The 22210-nt window shown below is 44.5% G+C and overlaps 1 protein-coding gene across 1 annotated transcript in view; it reads left to right on the forward strand.

Annotated features, from left to right (window-relative positions):
- LOC147683102 (disintegrin and metalloproteinase domain-containing protein 28-like) overlaps positions 1–22210 on the forward strand; it is a 3314421-nt gene that overhangs the window by 2266028 nt on the left and 1026183 nt on the right. Inside the window, exon 9 of the mRNA XM_086942499.1 lies at positions 20346–20435. Coding sequence (XP_086798625.1) covers positions 20346–20435 — 90 coding nt within the window. The remainder of the gene's footprint in view (positions 1–20345; positions 20436–22210) is intronic.

Consider the following 22210-nt stretch of genomic DNA (forward strand, 5'->3'; position numbering starts at 1 on the left):
ATCAAAACAGTTGACAATAAGATAGACGCTCTTACCTCTAGTTTGAATATTGTAAACAAAAGTGTGGATGCGCACAAGAGTTAGCTTGACATTTTGGAAAATAGGTTATCGGATACCCAGGACTCTAATGCAGAATCCAGAACACACATCCTCAACAAGGAAAAAGTATTGGCGGTGATCAAAGCTAAGAACGAGGATTTGGAGGCCCGCTCTCGGCGCCACAACCTATGCATTATTGGGCTGCCTGAATTGAATACCATCCCGAAAATGTAACCCTTTATTGAAGACTTTCTGCAATCTTTGTTTGGGCTGGTACTTTCACAAATTATAATTGTTGAAAGGGCACATCGCTCCTTAGGCCCTAGGCCCCTGCGTGGAGCCACACCGTGCCCAATAATTGCACGCCTCCTGAACTATAGACACAGGGATTGCCATCCTCAAAGCAGCAAGGGACCAAAGTCCCGTAACTCACCAAGGAAACTCCCTCTCCTTCTTCCCTGACTATACACCTATGGTCGAGGCAGCACAAAGGGGGTTCATGCCTGCAAAGCGCATCCTACAAACTGCCTCCATCTCTTATGCTATGCTGTATCCTGCTAAACTAAAAATAACAAATGGCGGGAAATCGCAGTTCTGAAGGACGCTAAATCATCCATTAAGTATGCCAAACACATAGATGAAAGGAAATCGCCCTCGCTTTTTTCACAACAAGCTGCTTCAGAACAGAACCTGAGTGACAATGATTGATATGTTGATAAGTAGCTTTATATTGTATTGTGAAAGTTTGGTTATTAATGCGTTAATCATTACGATGCAGTCTGCTACCTAGTTTGTCCCTATTGCAGTTCAAATTCACATGAATCTATGTGGAAGCAATTCTCTTTTTGGAGCATTTCACACAAATCACCATCACCTGGTTACCCTGCCACATGGCAGGTTAAAGCTGACGTCCCTAGCCCCACAGGGAGATTACCCATGTGGTGTTGTTTTGTTCAATGGGTTCTTCATGGGTGAATGGGTAGATTGGGAGGTTGCTGTGAGTGAGTTGCGGGAGGGGGGAAAATAGCAGTACTCAGGCGCATTGTCCTTAACTACACAGTGTTTATGTGAAGTGAAATGTTATTGGATTTCTTTTAAAGATTATTCATGCTTCTTTTCTTCTGCACAATGTGAAATGTATCAGTTCAGGACGCTTTTAAATCCAGGGTGTCCTACTGCGCACCTATTCTACGGGTGCACATTACATGCACCTTTCTCCACTGAGTTATGACTGAGACAAACCTCCTCACATGGAACGTTCCTGGACTCAATGATTTTAAGAAGGCATGGCTGGTGCACGCATATTTACGCAGGCTTCGCATAGATGTGTGTTTCCTCCAAGAAACTCATCTACACCGCAATTCTGAACCCGAACTAAAGAATAGATACTGGGTGAAATACACTCGGTACCCTACTCTAATTACGCCATGGTTGTCTCGATATTGATCAGACGCGGACTGGGTTGGTCGACTACACAGGTATTGTTGGACCCTGAGGGAAGGTATATCATTCTAACGGGTTCCCTTATGACAACTAAAATCATCCTAGTGGCACTGTATGGCCCAAATGTGGACGATCCACAATTCTTTCTCACTGTATAGGCTAAGATAGCAACACTGGGAGGAGACACGATAATTTGGGGGGGACTTCAATGTCACTCTCAACAATCACAGGGACAGAGTCGGTCCTTCTCGTAACTCACACCTCAAGGCAACATTACAATTAAACACCATTATACATGAGCACAGTCTTTTTTACATCTGGAGTAGCAGAAATCCGGTCATGAGGGAAGGAACTTGCATCACGTCATATCATAATGCATGGTCAAGGATTGACTATTGGTTAGTAACGAGCGATGTTGTGTCATGGACCATAGATACACTTCACCTCGCATGCACACTTTCCGACCACGCACCGCTGCTTCTGCACTAGAAGATACCACAAACTTTACCCCGAGCATTCAGTTGGCGTCTGCCACCACATGCACTCCAAGATATCGCATTCAGAGAAGAGATTAAAACTGCCATTACACATTACTTTTCCACCAAGGAAGGATTGGTAGACTCTGCCCCGACCTCGTGGGAGGCATTCAAGGTGGTGATTCGAGTGGTATGCATTTCCAAGCAATCAGGGGTATTAAATTGTATTAGTCCTACCATTGCAAAACTAGACCAAGAGATTAAGACAGCGGAACAACAGCACTTCCAATCTGGGGTAGCAGGGCACCTGGCCACCCTAAGGGGGAACATCTCAGATAATAAGGAAGAGGCATATAGGGAAACCCCTTTCTTAGGGAAACATTCAAGAGCACGCAGTTATGGGAAAGGTGAAAGGCCCGGTAAAACTCTTGCCAATGCACTCAGACAACACACTTCCCCTTCTTTTATAGCTGAACTATTAGATGAGGATGCTTCCCCTGTCATAGGCCAAGAGGATACACATAAGTATCTCACAAAATACTCCTCCTCCTTGTACATGGCAACGCAGAATGCACCACACCCAGACCTTGGTGAATACTTTGAATCAGTTGAGTGACTCCCACAGAGAGCATCCGGATGAGCCATTTTAGATAGAAGACATTACACAAGTTATTAACAGCCTACCAGGTGAGAAAATGCCTGGGCTGTACGGCCTGACCACCACGTTTTATAAGACCTATGCGGAGTATCTGGCACCTAGACTGCTAGATGTATACCAGGAATCACTTGAGATAGGAATCATTCCACTGACTATGCGGAAGGGGGCTATCATTTCTCTTTTAAAACCCGATAAGGCAGCTAATTTATGTGACTCATACAGACCACTGTCATTAATTAATGTAGACGTAAAGATACTAGCCAAGCTTATAGATAACAGACTTCAGCCGCTATTACTGCGAATAGCCAGACGTGATCCAGCCGGATTCATTCAGGGTAGGTGAACAGCCCACAATTTGCACACTTTTTTTGCCACAGTGCACATTATTGACCCCTCTTACCTTTCATCAATGTCTTTCTAGACACTACAAAGGCTTTTGCCTCCCTGGAGTGGCCTTTCTTGTTCACTATCCTGCCCAGATTGGGTTTTAGCCCTAACTTTGTCAAACTAATCAGTCTGTTATATACAAAACCCACAGCCAGTATTAGAGCAAATAATCTAATATTCGAACCATTCTATATCACTCATGGAACCAGGCAGGGATGCCCGCTTTCATCACTAATGTTCGCAGTGGCAATGGAGCATCAGCAGCCAGAATTTGCAAACACCACACCACACACTGTCTAGGGTTTACTGACAAGAGTCTTATAATATCATTGTATGCCGATGACAAACATTATATATCCGCAAACCAGATAAAAGGTGCAACCCTGTATTGAGAGAGGTCCTCTGATATGGTGGGATGTCGGTCATAAAAATTAACTGGTCAAAAGTCTCCATGTTGCCGCTGATGGATGCCCCGCTGGAAACCAAAATGGAATTCCCCCTTAAATGGGCTGATGGAGCTGTTAAGTACCTAGGGTTTTAGTTAAGCAGAGACTTGCAGGAAATATGGTAAATGAACTTTGGTAAGTTACTGGACTGGTTGGATCATAAGTCGAAATTCTGGGCTGCCCTGCCTCTGTCACTTGCTGGCAGAATCGCTATCACCAAGATGATAGTACTTCTAAAACTTTGGACATTACTTTCTCCTCACCTGGCTGGGAAGCACAGCGTGTTGTTAGCGGGTTGTGTGTGCCCCTCGCATTTTGCTCGGCTGAGCTCTGGTGGGCGGAATACGGAGTGCTGGACTCGCCCCTCCCTCCCGCCTCGGTCTGACGCCGGCGATTAGCGCCGTTTGAGCAGAGGGCGTGGAGGGTCCGAGCCAGGCACTTCCGGTAGGGAACAGCAGCGCTCTAGTAGTTGGAACGCTGGGGGGGATATAAGGCGGATGTGCTGTCGTCAGCGCAGCGGACGAGCGCAGCGGGCGCGACGAAGGCGCGCCAGAGTTGCGCCAGAGTTAAGCCCGTCTGCGCCCGTCCGCGGCCGATTGCGGCCCAGGGCCACGCCCCCTGCTTCTCCCTCTTATCAAGTCTCCTGGAGTTGAGATGACTTATTTCTCCTCCGCAGAGAGCTGGGTGGGCTCTGCCCCCACAGCATTGATGCAGGGACTAATGCGGGCTGCAGCCACTGTGATTACACCTTCAACACAGGTAAGGCGCTAACCGCAGGCCAACATACTTTGGTATGTGGTCTACTAAACGTACGCTCCCTACGTAAACACTCCCTCGACATCCATGACCTTCTCACTGAGAAACAATGGGATCTGCTTTTCCTCATGGAAACTTGGCTTGACCAAGACTCCATGCCGGAGATCATTGAGGCCATCCCTGAAGGCTATTGCCTGCAAAGGCTAGACAGAATACGGGGGAGAGGGGGCGGCATAGCCATTGTTGCTCGACAAGATTACCAATGTCAGCTAGATCGCACTGTGATTGACGACAGTGAGGCTGGCGCCTTTTCCATCTCTATTAATGGCTGTTTCACCCTGAAAGGCCTGTTAATTTACCGTCCTCCAGGCTCCACCACAGCCTTTGTTGAAAAGTTAGTGGAAGGCGTCACAGAAGCTGCTTTACGCTCGGACAAATACCTGGTCCTAGGGGATCTTAACCTACATCTAGATACCCCCACGGACAGGGTGGCGAGCGAGCTATGCCACACGATGGCCAGCTTACAATTCGAACAGAAGGTATCGCAACCCACCCATAAGTTGGGCCACCTCCTGGACCCAGTTTTTGCTAACTGGAGTCAAGTGGAAGCCCAAGCCCCGATTCCTATCGCATGGTCCGATCATTTCCTCGTCCCCTTTACCATCGAAACTCAGGGACCTCGCCCCAATGACCCTCCCGCTGATAAACACCCGAGGCGCAGATGGACAGCGTTCTCCCAGGCCAAATTCAATCTGGCACTTACCGAGAAAGGTCATCCTGGGGGCGATGGGGCTGATGAAATTAATTACAACCTGGACCAGCGCATTCTGGAAGCCCTGAATCAGGTGGCACCTTTGGGTATGGCAAAATCAGGCGGCCGAGTGCAACGGTCGGCACCTTGGTACAATGAGGATTTGCGAACGGCCAAAGCTGCATGTAAACGCGCCGAAAGGCAATGGAGGATTGCATACTCCATGCAGGCCAAAACAGTTTACATAGATCGCAGACGTGCCTATCACACGCTGATTAGGAAGGCCAAATCATTGTACTACTGCAATAAAATTGAGGAAGCTAAGCAGTCCACCAAGGAGCTTTTCTCTATTTATAAATCTATTGCAATAGGAAAATCTGCCATAGTACCTAAGAAACTCTGCACCACGGAGGGCTGCAATCGAATTGCTGAGTACTTTGCAACCAAGGTCTCCAACATATATAACTCCTTCCCCCAGAGGACGGACAGCGGCCTTGCCCCCTTGGAATGCCCAAGAATGGAAGGGGAACATCGGCTAACCACTTTTTTCACTCCTTCCACTACGGAGCTTCTCCGTATTTGTGGATCCATAAAATCCGGTTCCCCTAGAGATCCGACCACTCCCAGTCGGCTAAAGGACAGCTTGCCAGTTCTGGAGCCCTATGTGCGTCAGCTGCTGGACATCTCCTTTGAGTCTCAGGTGGTCCCGAAGGCCTGGAAACAGGCAGTGATACTTCCTCTGCAAAAGAAGGCCAACGTTAGCTTCGAAAAGCTGGATAACCTCCGTCCTTTTTCCCTCCTTCCCTATATGGCGAAGGTGGCGGAAAAAATAGCCAACATACAGCTCATGCAGTTCGTGGAGACGGCTTCGCTACTCCACGACTCGCAATTTGGTTTCCGCCCCCGTCACTCGACGGAATCTGCTCTCCTCATGGCGGTGGAAGCACTCAGACAGGGAGTAGACGAGGGCCAAACGATGGCATTGATCCTACTAGACTTAAGCGCAGCATTCGACACTGTAGCACATTCCACCTTGCTACAGTGTCTGAATGGAGGAGGGGTGACAGGAGCTGCGCTTGGTTGGATCATGTCCTTCCTTTCCGAGAGGTGCTTTCAAGTCAGGTTGGGTGATTGCTACTCCAGGGAGATTGAGTTGGGCCAGGGCGTACCTCAGGGTTCGTCCCTGAGCCCAACTCTTTTTAACATCTACGTCTCCCCCCTGGCGGCTATCGTGGAGGGGTACAGTCTCCGCCTGGTGTCCTACGCCGATGACACGCAGCTGGTCATCTCCCTATCGCGCGCGCCCGGACTTGCGGCAGACATCTTCAGGAACTGCATGAAAGACCTTGCTGCCTGGATGTCTGCAAACTGTTTAAAGCTAAACGGGAGCAAGACCGAGGTGCTTGTGGTGGGGGGTGCACCGTCTGCGTGGTCGTCGGCGTGGTGGCCACCCTGTCTGGGGGAGGTTCCTGCTCCCTGCCGTGAGGCCAGGAACCTGGGCGTGTGGCTGGATAAGGACCTCACCTTTGGCCCACATGTCGGTCGGGTGGCAGGGATCTGCTTCAGTGTTCTGAGAGCTCTTAGGAAAGTACTAGATCTGCTTCCCATTTCTGCTCGTCAGACACTGGCGCATGCCTTGGTCACCTCCCGACTTGATTATGGGAATCTGCTTTATCTGGGGGCCACAGGCAGGGTCATCGGCCGCCTGCAGGTCCTTCAAAACGCGGCAGCGCGGCTGGTCCTTAGACTCCCCAGGAGTTCATCTGCCAAACCAGCCTTGCGAGCGCTCCACTGGCTCCCCATAGAGAGGAGAGTGGAGTTTAAGGCCCTTGCCACCTGTCACCGTATTCTGAATGGCAAAGCACCTCTTCCGCTCCAGAGCCTAGTAGCCCATTATGAGCCTGCACGCAGTCTTCGGTCTTCGCAGACCGGGCTGTTAAAAGTCCCAAGAATATTCAAAGCTCGTATGGGAGGCAGATCCTTCAGATACCTTGCTCCCAAGCACTGGAATAATCTTCCGCTGGATCTTCGGCTTGAACCCTCCGAAGTCCAGTTTAGGAAAAAACTAAAAACGCACCTTTTCAGTAGATAGCTTGGTTGGGAGGAGGGGGGACAGTCACTACACTTGTCATAGCGCGGGGACACGCCAGTGGCGTAACCAGGCGCTTAATAAATGTCCATTAATAATAATAAAATGTTTATACTTGTTCGTTAATATACCCATACCCTTGACCAAGGCCTTATGAACTCTATTGTGATCACTCTAGTTTGGGCCGGTAAACAGCCCTGTGTGAGCTGGCAACTGCTAACACACCCACTGTCTGGGCGCGGATGGGTTGCACCCAATTTCGAGGTTTACGCACTGTGTGCGCAGGCCCAAATTCTTCATTTTGGATACATCTTATTCCATTTCAGCAACATGTGGCCATTGAAACAGATATACCTGATCCCACCAATCGGCATGCAGCAGTCTATAAACCATATCACAGAGCAGTAAATGAAAGAAATACAATTGAGACCCTCAGATGGGCCTGGGACGGGTTAAGGAAACAAGTGGGGACATAATTGCTCTACGCCCCTCCACTGCGGTTGCACACCACCCTCTTTTCCCCTTCCTTCATGATACGGGTTCCATAGCGAGAGCACGCAGCATGGGGATTTCTACATTAGGTTTCCTATACCCGCAGGACACATTTTTAGAGCAGACACAACAACATGGAGATGAACCGGTGCTACTCCTGAATCGATACCTACATTTTCAGCTCTGTGCTGCCTGTAGGAAATTGCATCCAGCTTTCCCAGCCCCTCCAGAGGTGATGAAGCATCTAGAACATTTATTAACCATGCCCTCACCTCGTAGATTAATTACCAGATTGTATAAACTCACACAAACAAACACCCTCTGGGTTGTCCACCAAGGCACTAATACGGTGGAGGGTTGACTTGGAGGGACTGCCCACGGATGAACAATGGGTATTTTGTTGCTCACAACTGAGATATCTATCCCTGAATTACAAGCTGAGATTGATCCACTTTAAATTCATACATAGGATGTACCACCCCCCTTTTGCAGTTACACAAACTGGGGTTACGCCCTGATTTGCGCTGCTGGAAATGCTGGTGCGATGCAGCTGCCTTCTTGCATGTTGCTTGGCGTTGCCACCCCATTGCTGACTATTGGAAAGATGTATATGACACTATTCAGGATGTCACAGGAGTATCACTGGATTCTTCCCCTGCTAGGTTATGTTGGAGAGATCCAACCCGAGAGGCAGTACTTGGTGGCCATGACGCTACTGCTCGCTAGGCGCAGGCTGGCCATAAGCTGGGGCACCCCTAGAGCCCCCCATGTGGCTGCATGGGTGCGTGCTATCGCTTATTGTCAAGAGCAGCTGGTGACATTTTGGGACCTAATGCAAATAGCATCTCGCCCAAGAGACATACAGGAACCTTTCACCACCGGCTGAGGGGCTGAGGTGAAGCCCTCCCAGATGCTCCTGGCCCAATTTAGGCTACCTTCCCCTATTATTCACTTACATTGGGATGGATGAATATGAATTGTAGGATATAGATGCTCAGGGCCATCCTTCCTCCCCAATTTACTGGACCTTTAACCTATATGTTTATTTAGTTCATTGTTGACTCTGTTGTGTCACAGTCAATAGCTTGTGCGTATTGTACTAATGTGTGGTATAAATGTAATGGTTATGCTTTCAACAGGACAAGAAGCAATGGAGCAGTAAACCTGATATAGTATAATAATTATACCTCACAACATTGTAATGATATGCTTCGGAATTATGCTGTGTTGCACTTCCATGCAATTGTACTGTTGTAATATATATTCCTGAACAAATTTCAATTACAAAAATTGTCTTCAATCGCCCCCTTTTGCATCTTTTATGCCCTAGCCTTCAGCTCAATCCGCACCAACTCCAGAGCCAGTGCCATTACCGCTAAATTCTAAGCCTATATCCACGGCTCCTGCCCAAGCATCTTTGACATTATTTGTGTTGGTATTGATTTATACTCTAGTGCTGGTGGTGTTGAAATTAGCGCCAGTATCTGTTACTCCGTTTTTTATCCCTTCAGATGTACCTCACAGGTCTATGAGAGAGATTCAAAGACTTGTAGAGAAGAGTCAGTATAGAAGAGCAGAAACTCTCGAAGGTTCCGGAATTACCTCTAGCTTCAGTTAAAACAAAGTCTAAAATTTTGGCTGAAATTCTACATTTCCTTCCAAATTCTTCAGGGTCTCTTTTTCCAATGCAATTATGCATTGTTACATACAGTGGTTTCTACCTAGAATAGAACTTCTACTGTTTGAGCTGTAAATATGTATATAGATAGAAGGAAAATGGCTTAACACCACTTGCATATTAGGTTGATGTACTCACACTAGGGAGTGTAGAGAAATTTTTCAGAACTGATGAGGGATTGCCAAGATACCTCTACAAAATGACACAATCAGGTCTAGACACTGCTGATTCAATAGTTAGGACAATGGATTCCTCACCTTTTCTAAGATGCCATGTTGGGTGAGGACCGCATTTTTTTTGACAGATGTCAAGATCACTATAATGGATCTCCAATTTGATGGAACTAAATTGTTTGGGAATAAGGCAGTTGAACAAGTTCAATCTAGCTGAGCAACTGCTTGACCTTTAGGCCTTCAGATACCACAAAATGACTTCTGTTAATTGTGGAAGCATCAGCTTTGTTGTGGTATCTGCAGATGCAGGGAAGTGACTCCTTCACTCCAGGGGGATTACTTCAGGTGTCCTTGATGTGTACAGGTTTGGTCCTTGAAGAAGCACAGACACAGACAATGAAGGAGATTTGCAGAACAGTGGGACCAGGAGCAACAGGAGTCTTCCTTGGTGCAGTCTTAGTTCCAAGAATAGTCCACCAAAGTCTGAGTGTCTAGACGGTCGAAGAATGATGTGGTTTCAGGCTTGAGCTTGAGCCATGTCCCATGATGAATGTAAAGGACCATTCACCTTGAGTACTCTAGGGACAGGGTTGGAACAACTCATGGGTCCCTCCCAGCGAGTGGGCTGAACGTGGGTGAGCTTCATGTCCTTTGTCCAGTTTCCCACCAGAGCGGGAGTCAATGGCTCCCTGAACTGACTCAAACTGGAGTATGCAAGGAGAGCACCAAATGTGCCCTTCAAAGCAGTCTGGTGGCACTGGCAAGCAACCCCACCCCACCTCAGCCTAAAACACTAAGTCCTGTCTGGGAGGTAGTCACTCCTTCCTGTGACAGGAAACCTACTGTTGTACCTTCCCCTGCTCGAGCTTGGCTAAGCAGCAGGAGGGCAGAATCTTACTTGCTTACTTTCAGACTCTGGCAGCTGTTACTGGTAGTTCAGGGAGATACCCCATGGTAGCTCGGCAGTACATGGCATAATACTTCCAACACTGGAATCGGTGTTGGGGTAGGATTCAGACATGTTTGATACCAAATATGACTGGGTTCGATGCAGCCACTATATAGTTAGACATCTCTTAATGAATGATGTCCACTACATGTATTTAAATGGCTGACTGTACTTACAAAGCCTAGAGCATCAACTCTGGGGCTTGTAGGTATGTCTGGCTCATGCAGGGACACCCTTACACTTATAATGAATTACCTTGCCCTTGGGACTGAACAGACCGCAATAGGGGTGACTTATAGATTTTAAGGGCAGTGAACTTAGATATAAGGAAACATATATCTGTTGTGAGATCAGCTGCAATGGCAATCCTGTATTCACAGTTTAAGTGGACTCCCATGTGTGGCACAATACAAGCTGCAGCCCATGGGAGAACCCTGGTGTAACTATACCCTGGGTACCTTAGTACATTATACTAAGAACTTACAAGTGTGCACCAGTAGCCATTTCTGGATGTACCCAAGTATTTACCATGGTCAATATAAGGAGAAAGCACAGTGACTGGGGTCCGATTAGCAGGATCCCAGTCAGACTAGTCAAAAACATACTGACACCAAGCAAAAAGTGGGGGTAACCATGAAAGCATATCCTACTTTTCTACAAAGCATATTTTCAGTGGCCACTGCAACTGAATGAGTTGCGGATGCAGAAAGTTGACTCTGTATATAGTGTACTAAAAAGAGGTATATGGTGCAATGAGTTACTGTATCCCTTATAAGGGGACATGGGCTTTCTCAAGCAATCCCAAGGTGCTCTTCTAGGGGGTAGTGTGGTAAAGCAGCCTTAGACTTATCAGAGAGGAGTGTTTGACATCTGCAATATGCACACAGTCAATAAATGAATGTTGCGTACAACTTAATAATTAGGTCCACACCAATTTATAAAAATTAACTCTTATCTTTATATAACTTTTGGCACCAAGATCAACAAAATCCGGTAAGTACATTTCGAGGTATTAACTTTTTCAGTTTTGAAAAATCAACAAAGTGCAATTTCTGAGGCGGTAATGTTCTCCTATGGAGGAAAGACATACACTGCATACAGGTACTTCACAGCGACTTATGGGACCAATATCGTGGTCTTAATATAAGTATGGGGCAAGGCCCAAGGCAGCACCAACAGGTCACCTTGGGCAACACTGTGGTGGCTGAGTGCAGAAGTACTTTTCAGCTTTGAGTGCCCAATGTTATCCTATGGAGGAAAGACATATACGCATACAGGTACTTCACGGCAACTTATTGGACACGTCTCCTGGAATTAAAGTGAGTATATGGCACTGTTCAAGGCCATACCATAGGTCACTTTGGGAGGCTGTGGGGCATCGAGGTACAGAGGCATGTTACAGCGTCGGGTGGCCCATTCACTGGGCTGTCCGGCTGCAAGAGGCAGCAAGCTGGGACTAGGAGACCAGTCAGCCTGAACCAACAAGGGGGCTCAGGTCTCACAATTCTCAGTGATGTGGGGAAGCCTTTAGTTCTCTTCTCTTTGGCTCAGGGCAGCTGAGTCCAGAGGTGTTTTGAGGCATTTGGTTTTCGTCCCAGAGACACATGCAGTAGTGGTAGCCTGCACAAAGAGGCTTCAGGTGGTGTTGGTGAAGCCCCTGTGGGCAAACCCAAGGTGAGTTTTGTCTCTGGAGGACCAAGGGGCCATGCTGGCACCATTGGCCCACTTCAACTCAGGCTAAACGGCACAGGAATAGTGGTGCTTCCGGTGTTGGGTTAGCGGTAGTCTGGAGTCTGCATAGTTGTTTTGGAATGCCTGCAGGATGCTACCCCACAGGAGTCCCTGGGTCTTTTTTGAAGGCAGGCAGTCCTCCCAGGCTTCTGGTGGCACAGTAGCTGCTGTACTAGATGACTTAAGCGCAATCTGGATGGAACAGCAGACAAGCCTGCGGGGTCAGCGCCAAGTCAATTGCTTCTCCACAGTACTTGCTTCTTGAGACTTGTTGATGTCCTTCTTCTTCTTAGGTTGGCAGGAATCTGATTTCCTGGTGCCAGGGGCTCCCCTAAATACTAGTCAGGGGAGTATAATGGGAGTATAATATGGTAGCTAATGGGCTACTCACCCTTGTATTCAATATTCCCCTTATTTAACTACTTCCTGTGGGAAATGGGCATAACCCTGTCCTACAGTTTCTAGTTCTGCCATTACAAAGAGGGAATATGTAAGAAAGAAGATGTAGGCAGGTCCAATTCCATATTCCTTTATTTCGGGAAAGTAGTACAAGCACAGCGGCACCGAACACGCCTCCACCTCCAACCCTCCTCCTTCAGCAACTACCTTCCCTACAACACCAACCTTCTAGTATCCCATGCATTCCACATCCTACACACGTGCACACACAACACGCGCTATCATACACTCTCATACCACGAGACAGTCCACGCGCACAACACGACACATACAAACCAATACCACACACCCTCCTCCTCAACAACTTACATGACACAGACCTAAAATTAACCTAACTTAAAATCAGTGAACCAAACAGGCAACTTCCTCGTTCAATTTCCATGCGTAAAACCTCACCTTCAACCCCCATATTGGTACGAACAGAACAAGATTCAATAACATCACTAACGCCACTCCTACACCTGATTTCATCACAACCTGATGTGTCACATCTGACATTACCACCACTTGTACTTCCAGTTGACACCACATCCCTCTTTAATCCAAAGTCATCACCTAACATATAACCGCTACACACCCCTTCATCATCACCAGACTGTGAACCTACCCCGCCATCCTTCCCATTGCAAAGACTCAATTGGCGAAAATTCCATCTCTTACCATCCTCCAACTCTACTGCACTGCCAAAAACCTTCATTACTCTCAGGGGTTTAGACCACACACTTTCACCCTTCAACACCATTCTAGGACTCTTTACCCGAACCATTTGACCTATCTTAACCAACGGCCAACTACATCTACCTCCACGATACTGCTGGCTACGATCCTGATACTTCTTGACCTCAGACCTAATTTCTTTATCAATTTTGTTGTCATTGCACTGCACTTTACCATTCCTTTTCCTCAACCACCATGGGACCAATCCAGTGAATGGTTTCCTACCTCTCAAAACCTCAAAAGGTGTTTTTCCTGTAGCAGAATGCGGGGTGACACGATAAGCTGTCAACCTTTCTTGTAGAGCTTTCTCCAGGGTAAACCTGCACTCAGTGCTAATTCAATCACTTCCTTGACCACCCTATTGAAGCGCTCAACTTGACCATTACTTTCTGGATGATATAATGACGACTTAATGTGCTTGATGCCCATCACCATTAAGAATTCTTCCATTTTTTGTGACATAAACTGAGGCCCATTATCCGAAACAAGCACTTCCGGAACTCCTTCCCTTGAAAACACATCTTCTAAAAACTCAATGACCACATCAGTAGTCATCCCACTTACCATTCTCACCTCAGGCCATTTCGAATAATAACCAACTAGTACAATGGCATAACAATCCTTTACTGACAAAGCTGAGAATGGACCCATAAAATCAATAGCAACTTTTTGCCACGGATACTCAGGTAACTCCACCATAGTTAAAGGCACACTCAACGGCTTTGCTACCTTATCGCTGGTACAACAAACTTTACAATTCCTCCCCAAACGATCCACCATAGAATTGACTCCTGGCCACCAAAACCACTCTATAATTCTCCTTTTTGTACTGGACATACCACCGTGCCTCACATGACTCTTCTCAACAATATTCTCTCTTAAACTAAATGGAGGCACAATTCTGTCCCCTCTTAAAATAACGTCATTAACAACACACAGTTCCTCTTTGAATTTCCAAAATGCAGCACTTTCACCCCGTAAGTTAGACTCTCTTGGCCAACCATTAATTATGAATTGTTTACCCTCTTTCAAAACAATATCCTTGTCCATCTCGCACATCCATGACGCTTCAGATAATATGTCATTAACATCCTTTCTATCAATCAAAAATACATCTTTAATGGTAAAGGCTATTTCACAATCACTGTTGGTTTCCGTTCCTGTCGAATCTACATTTGGTAATCTCGAAAGACCATCCGCAACCACATTGTCCTTACCAGGAATATATTCTATGTCAAGACTGAACATTTGTAACTTTGAAGCTAAGCGAGCTAACCTAGGAGTTAAATTCTTCCCACCTTCAGGTCTCAAAATATTTACCAAGGGTTTGTGATCAGTACAAATTTTGAATCTCCTCCCCCACACATACATCCTAAATTGCTCAGCAGCCCATGAAGCAGCCAACAATTCCTTCTCTATTACAGAATAATTGCGTTCTGATTTTGTCAGCGTGCGTGAAGCATACGCAACTACTCACTTCTCTGATTTAATAAGCTGAGAGAACACAGCACCAATACCATACCCAGACGCATCCACAGACAATACACATTCAGCAGTTGGTAACAAGGGTTTCAAACACGGTGTTGTTTGAATTTCTTCCTTCACTCTTCCAAAACATATTTTTTGTTGCTCACCCCATGTAAATGCTACACCCCTTTTTAACAATGACCTTAATGGTTCAACTTTAGATGCATGATTTTCAATAAAACGTGAGTAAAACTCTGTTAATCCTAAGAACGACATTAATTGTTCCTTATTTGTAGGCTCAGGAACAGCTAGAATTGCATCCACATGACAAATTTTTGGTCGAATACCATCCTTGGATATAACATGTCCCAAATACTCCACTTCAGGTTTACCAAAAACACACTTTTCATTTTTGATAGTTAATCCACTACTTCTCAATGCTTGTAAGACAGCATATAAACTTTCATCATGACATTCCTTATTTCTTCCATATATTAAAATGTCATCCTGGAATACCTTTGCATTTTCAATCCCTTGCAAAATTCTGCACGTCTCTCTTTGAAATACTGCAGATGCACTTGCAAGGCCAAACGGCATACGTTTATATCTAAACATTCCCTCTGTGGTAATGAAAGCAGTACAATGCCTAGAATCTTCATCTAAAACAATTTGGTGATACGCACTTGTCAAATCTATCTTGGAAAACCAAGAGGACCCACCAACAGAAGATGTCAGTTCTTGTAAGTTCGGAAGAGGAAATGTATCGACCCAAATGGCATCATTTAAACATCTTAAATCGACACATAAGCGCAAATCGCCATTGGATTTAAGGGAAATCACCACTGGAGAAACCCAGTCTGAACTCTCAACTGGTTCAATAATTTCATCCTTGCACAATTTGTTAAGTATTCCACCCAATTTCTCTCTATAACTAATAGGTACGTTCCTAAGCTTTTGTCTCACGGGACACGCACCTTCTTTTAGAATAATTCTATGTTCAAATCCAGTCATCTTGCCGATGCCATTTGAAAAAACATCAGGAAATTTTTCCTTAAGGAATGAATAGTTGTTCACCTCACGACAATCATCCTGAATAGAATAAACAGGACAATCTAGACTAGGATCAATTTTCATACCCAAGTCAGTTATGTGTGGCCATCCTAAAATAGTTGCACGTTTGCCACATATATTTTACCTTGACATGAGTTATGCCCAAAACTAATCTTAGCCAAAATGAAACCTTCTAAAGCTATTTTATGTCCAGTATAACTTCCAGGATGTACATCCGATTCCAATAATGGTCTATTAGGCCAAAGTGTTTTAAATAAGTCCATGCCCATAATGGTATACCATGCAAAAGAGTCTACAATTACTTTAACTTCTAGACCATCAATGTTGATGATACATGATGGTAACTTTTTAACTTTACTCGTTCCCTTAATTGAATCATCATGCACACTGAAAATTTCACCTACAACGTGAAAAATATCATCTTGATCATCTTCTTGGACACAATTGACCTTAGCTTTAAAATTGTGACATACTCTAGTAAAATGTCCCTTTTTTTTACAATTAGTGCATATTTTGTCAAGTGCAGGACACCACTTATAATTTGCTAAATGGTTGCTAGATCCACATCAGTAGCATGCAAATTTCTTTTGCTCATTACTTTTCTCATAACTTTTCTCATTACTTTTCTTATTAGAATAATTACTAAACGACTTATTATCATTCTTGAACTTGGATTTGTCATCCTTATTAATCACATTAACTGAACTAGATTCAGAATCACTTTTCTCATTTCTAACCTCACGAATACATTGGTCCGAAATTTCCACACCTCTAGCTACTTAAATGGCATTTTTTAATGAAGTACTACCAGATGACCCTAACTTTTCATGAATTTTTTTAGATTTAGTTTTCATAAGAATTTGGTCACGTAAAACTTGGTCATATGTAATATTTTCAAACTCACACGTAACAGCCAAACCTCTCAAAACAGAAACATACTGATCAATATACTCATCCACTTTTTAAGCCCTCGAATAAAACTTAAACCTTTCCATAACAACATTAATTTTCCTCCCAAATCATTCTTGCATTTGTTTGACAGCACATTGATGAACACCCATATCGCCAGCATTCTCAATTTTTGGTAAATTCTTGAATTCCCTTAAGCCTACTGCACCTAGTCTGTGTTTAAGTAAAGACACTTTCCTTTCCTGTGAGCATTCTTCTTCATCTAAAACCTCCACATAAGCTTCAAACATGTCAACCCATAAGTCCCATGCAATAGGAGGTTCACCAGATTCTGCTAAAAAAATGGCGGTGGGTGAATAGAGACATTTTAAATAGAAAAATGAAATACAATGCAAATGAAAAAAATAAATAAATAAAGTTCCTTTAGAAAATATAATTCTTGCTCAAAAAGTTCACCAAAGTTCCAGTAGATCGTTTGTTGCACATAAATTTGGGCAAAAAGTTCACCACAGTTTTATTGGAAATTTTCCAAAAGGTTTGCAAATCGAAATAATCCAGGAGATTAAGAAGGAATGAAATAAAAAAATAAACGCTTACTTAATATGATAAGCGCTGGACAATAAAAGCTCCTTCATGCAAATAGCGTAATAATAAATAAATGTTCGGCGCTCGGCACTTGTAGATAGGTACACAGCAATTGTTGCTAGGATACCTTCAATAAAATCACCGCCAGGTTGCGTGGTAGTGCGTGGTGATGCAAGAGCGTTAATGACGCAGTACGGAAGCTTAAAAGCGTGTCCTTTGCATCATTCGTTGCTAAGCGACGTAGATCGTAGTGCGCATGCTCAATCTGGTCACGCACGCAAGCCACTTGAAAGACGCCAGGTGTAACGGCAACAAACAAGCGCCACAGAAGCAAAAGTTCCAATCAGGATTTTCAAGGATTTTCCACCGATACAAACCTCGAAGAGGGTCTTAAAAAATCCACAAGATTGAAGATCGGTAAGAACAGGAGAAAGTAGTAAATCCGATGTGGCAGAAAAATCCTTGGAAAAAAATAAATTCACAACAATGTGCTCAGTGCCACTGCTGAATCCCGCCCGTCGCCATGTGTAAGAAAGAAGATGTAGGCAGGTCCAATTCCATATTCCTTTATTTCGGGAAAGTAGTACAAGCACAGCGGCACCGAACACGCCTCCACCTCCAACCCTCCTCCTTCAGCAACTGCCTTCCCTACAACACCAACCTTCTAGTATCCCATGCATTCCACATCCTACACACGTGCACACACAATACGCGCTATCATACACTCTCATACCACGAGACAGTGTACGCGCACAACATGACACATACAAACCAATACCACAGAATACTTTTATATTTTTCATTCACTTCAGGTAGTCCACCTTAGGGGTGGAAATAGCCTGAAGGTGAACATGCATTTCTGAGTACTTATTTTCTTGCTTTTCCCAGGCACCAAATGGGCACTGGTCAAGTGGGTAAGCATATGTCTGAGGGGAGCCAGATTTGCATACCAAAGGCAGTGGGCTCTTTAAAGCTCCCTGCCTTTGAATCCAAATTTGCAGGTCATGCTGCTGGAAGGGGTTGTAAACACCCTCTGCCAGAGCATGCTTTGTTCCTGACGTCCTGGGAGTGATGGCTATCACCCCCTGGGGTCAGAAACATTTCTGTGGAGGCAGGCTGGTCAGGACCAGTCTTCCAGCACACTAGTAGCTCTTAGATTTTCAGTGGCACCTTTAAGGTGCTCTCTGGATGCATGTATAATTAAATCTATCACTGGATTCAGTGTGGGCTCATTAATAAAAGATCTTTGTCACCAAACATCTTGTTTCAGCAAATTTCTGGGGAACTCGTTTTTACCAGTGTCTAGCACATGTACTCAAAATGGCTTCCCTGATCACTTGTACTGACAGTAATTAAACTGACCAGCACATGGGCATATCTACTCTTACAGATATGTCCACACATGCACTATAGTGCACCCTACCTAAGGGCTATGAGGCCTTCTATAGGGGTGAGTTACATATACTGTGTGCAGTGTCACCAGGCATGGCACACAGGGATGTGTACCATGTTGTGTTTTCACTTTTGCCTGCATCAAGGCATGCAGCATGCAATGGCAGTCTGCATTAATTAAGGGAGGGATCCCTTGGGGTGGTGCAAAGCATGCTGCAGAACTTCGGGACCCTCCTTGGTACCCATGTCCTAGGTACCTGGGGTACCATTTACTAGTGACTTACAGGGGCACCAAAGGTATTGCCAATTGGGGGAACAATTGTACAGTTTAGGGTGAGAGATCTAACACTGTGGACTTATATAGCAGGAACCCAGTGCGTTTCCAGTTAAAATTACATTGAATACCAGGCAAAACCGGGGGTGACCAAGTCATAACGGGGCACTTTCCTACAGCGGATTAGTATAACACATTAACATTACAACCAACATGTACCAGGGCATGGGGGCCTCAAATACCATGGACAGAAGCAGGGGGGGCGGCTAGGGTAAGTTCTCCCTGCACAGTAACAAAAATGAACTTTCACAGGAAAGCCTTGCACTGGCTAAAGCACAGCTACATGGGGCAACAGTTTAGATATGCAAAATACATATAAGAAATAGTCTTTTGAAGGCTAAGACAAGCAGTACTTTGCACCAGGAGACCTAAAGAACAAGAGGCTAATTGGGCTGAATTGCTTTTTATGACTCACTGGAAGAGCTGGATCCTGGACCAGCGACCTACCAAATAAAACTGTTATAGAATTTTTGGGGTGATTAGGATAATTACGTGCTGTCTACCCAGCAAGGGAAACCTCATTACATAAGAACTGGGATGAAGAATGCGGAGTAGTTTTAATGCATGATTGACATCAGAGAACTTGAAGCAATAAACCTGTCTAGTCCCTGATTTTTCTGTGTGTTCCCCAAATTCATAAATCGGATTGTACAAAACATATATATTTTTTCCAGACTCATTCCTCCTACATTTTTTGAGATTTTCCAATGTATCTTTGAATGGTTTGTTATGCAGTAAAGTAGTTTTCATTTGAACTCGATTTATGTTGCTGTTTGGTGTTTCCCTGCATGTTAGTGATAGTCAATTTACCTTTACAGTAATATGATACCCTTTCTTTAGTAGTCTTTCGAAGAGGTAACTCCGACAGGTAAGCTAGTAAGACCAGCCAATCTAGATAAAGCTTTTGATCTACCATTATTCCTGCCAAAGTTACCTCTGCACTATGGCAGTCCAAATAGAATATTTGTGATTATGCTATCTTTCATACTCTAGGTAATGATTGAAGAGGAGTAGAATGGAAATACTGCTGTTGTACTGTGGATTTCCTACTACCACCTTCTTCCAAATCATGTAACTTAACCTTCCTTTACAACATTATTTAATTGGAGGATTTGTTTGTTTTACTTAGTTCAAGTAAACCTGAAGCTTTGTCTCACCTGAAAATAATGATGTGTAAAAAGATATATTGGAACAAGAATCAAGTTTTGCCCGTGGCGTGGGAGCACAGAGTCATTTCATTCAGTAATTTTTTTAAGGTGATTTCTACTGATGTTAGACTGTGTAGGCAGACTTCATACATTTTGGAATATCTGGTCAATACTTTTTTACTTTTAATTTGAAAGGAATGCCAGGACGTTTGTTGTGACGCCATAACCTGCAAACTTAAGCCGCAGGCCAAGTGTTCATTTGGCGAATGCTGTGAGAATTGCCAGGTAAGAACATTTAAAATAATCCAATATTTTTTTGTTCTGGAGCTAATAAGTTTATCTTTTCCTGGGTTTTGGTGGTCAATGTGTGTTCCCCTCTGCTTTTTTAAATATAGACTACTTGCAACCTCTGTCGTATTGTTGGTATTACTTATATTAATAATGACAACTAGCAAACAATATATTTCACATACTGAAGATGCTACAAAACATCATCAAATGGCTAGAAGTGAACACCAGAAAGACAGTCTCACAAGCAACAATAAATAGCAGACTCAACTAAGGCAGCACATTCTACACAGGAATCACCAAGCAGGTCCTTAACAGACTCCAAATGTCCAAAACTCTGCAGCAAGACTTGTCCTCAACATATCCCACCACCCTCACATCTCTTTAACCCCTTTAGTGCTTCTGTCGGTTGTTGGACGTTGCGAGCACTACCTCCGTAGTGATGCACACGTCCGTTATTCGAACGTTCAGCACTGGCGCTGAACGTTCGAAGCAGTTAAGTCGTTAAACCTCAAAGAACTTCGCTGGCTCCCTATACACAAGCACACTCAATTCAAATTACTCACACACACATACAAAGCATTGCACAACATCTGCCTAACACAATAGCGGCCCACATGTCCACCACTCCTCTAGACAGCACTGATCCGCCGGTCTCTCATTAGCATATGTACCCTACACAAAAACAGAACCTGACGTCTACCTTATCTCACATCTTTCCCCAAAACCTGGAATGACTTGCCACAGCACATCCGATCCTTCTGTTCACTTCTTGAATTTCGCAATAAGCTAAAGACCAGGGGGCATATTATCAAGACAGGCGATAAAATTATTGCTGTTTTAGCGGCAGAAAACTGCAGCAAAAACGTCGATAATGGGCTTGATAATATGCTCTATGAATTCCAATTGAAGCCCATGTTAGATGTAAAGGACATCTAACATAGGCTTCAATTGGAATTCCATAGAGCATATTATCAAGCCCATTATCGCTGATTAAGTGGCAGTTTTCTGCCGCTAAAACAGCGATATTTTAATCGCCTGTCTTGATAATATGCCCCCTAGCTCTTTGAGTATGCTCACCTTTGGACCAATGCCTACCTAACTGCGAAGCGCCTAGTTACCCTCACAGGTGCCTAGTGTGCTATACAAATAGGTATAATTTAACAGTTTATTTTTCTTTTTTTTTTAAATGATTTGTTTTTGCCCTCAATGTGCAATAAACAATGTAGGAGATATCAGGGGTCCCATCTTTCTCTGTACCGGCTTGTCTCTACCTCCAAACTCAAAGGGAGAGGAGATCCTTCATTCTGACAGGTTCCCTATCTTCCTATACTAATTAATCCAGGTTGAAAACTGCTTCTGAAACTACAAGCTTAGACCCCTTAAGTGTGCGTTATTGCTATGGATTATAATCATTGGACATCATTATTCCTCTAAATCCTTTAGTCTCCTGAGTTATATTTCTGCTCCCATTTATCTCAAAATCCTGTCCTCCTACTTTGTATTCTACTACAATCAAATTTGTTGATCTTTTGAACTGATGCAAACCACTCCCATTGTGTTGGGAAACTATGAAGTATACACACGCTAGCACGGATGAGGTTTGTAGAAGCTTCTGTTGCGCTCCACAGAAGTACACTTGAAAGTTGTCCTGAACTTATTTATGTGTGGTGCTTTGAGGTGGAGAGATCACCCACTCCCCAGTTGGACATCCAAAATCACCCAGTTTATGCAATAAATTGTTTTCCCCAGCACACGCTAATGTCAACATG

Source organism: Lissotriton vulgaris, chromosome 11, assembly GCF_964263255.1.
Source record: "Lissotriton vulgaris chromosome 11, aLisVul1.2, whole genome shotgun sequence".
Lineage (NCBI taxonomy): Eukaryota > Metazoa > Chordata > Amphibia > Caudata > Salamandridae > Lissotriton > Lissotriton vulgaris.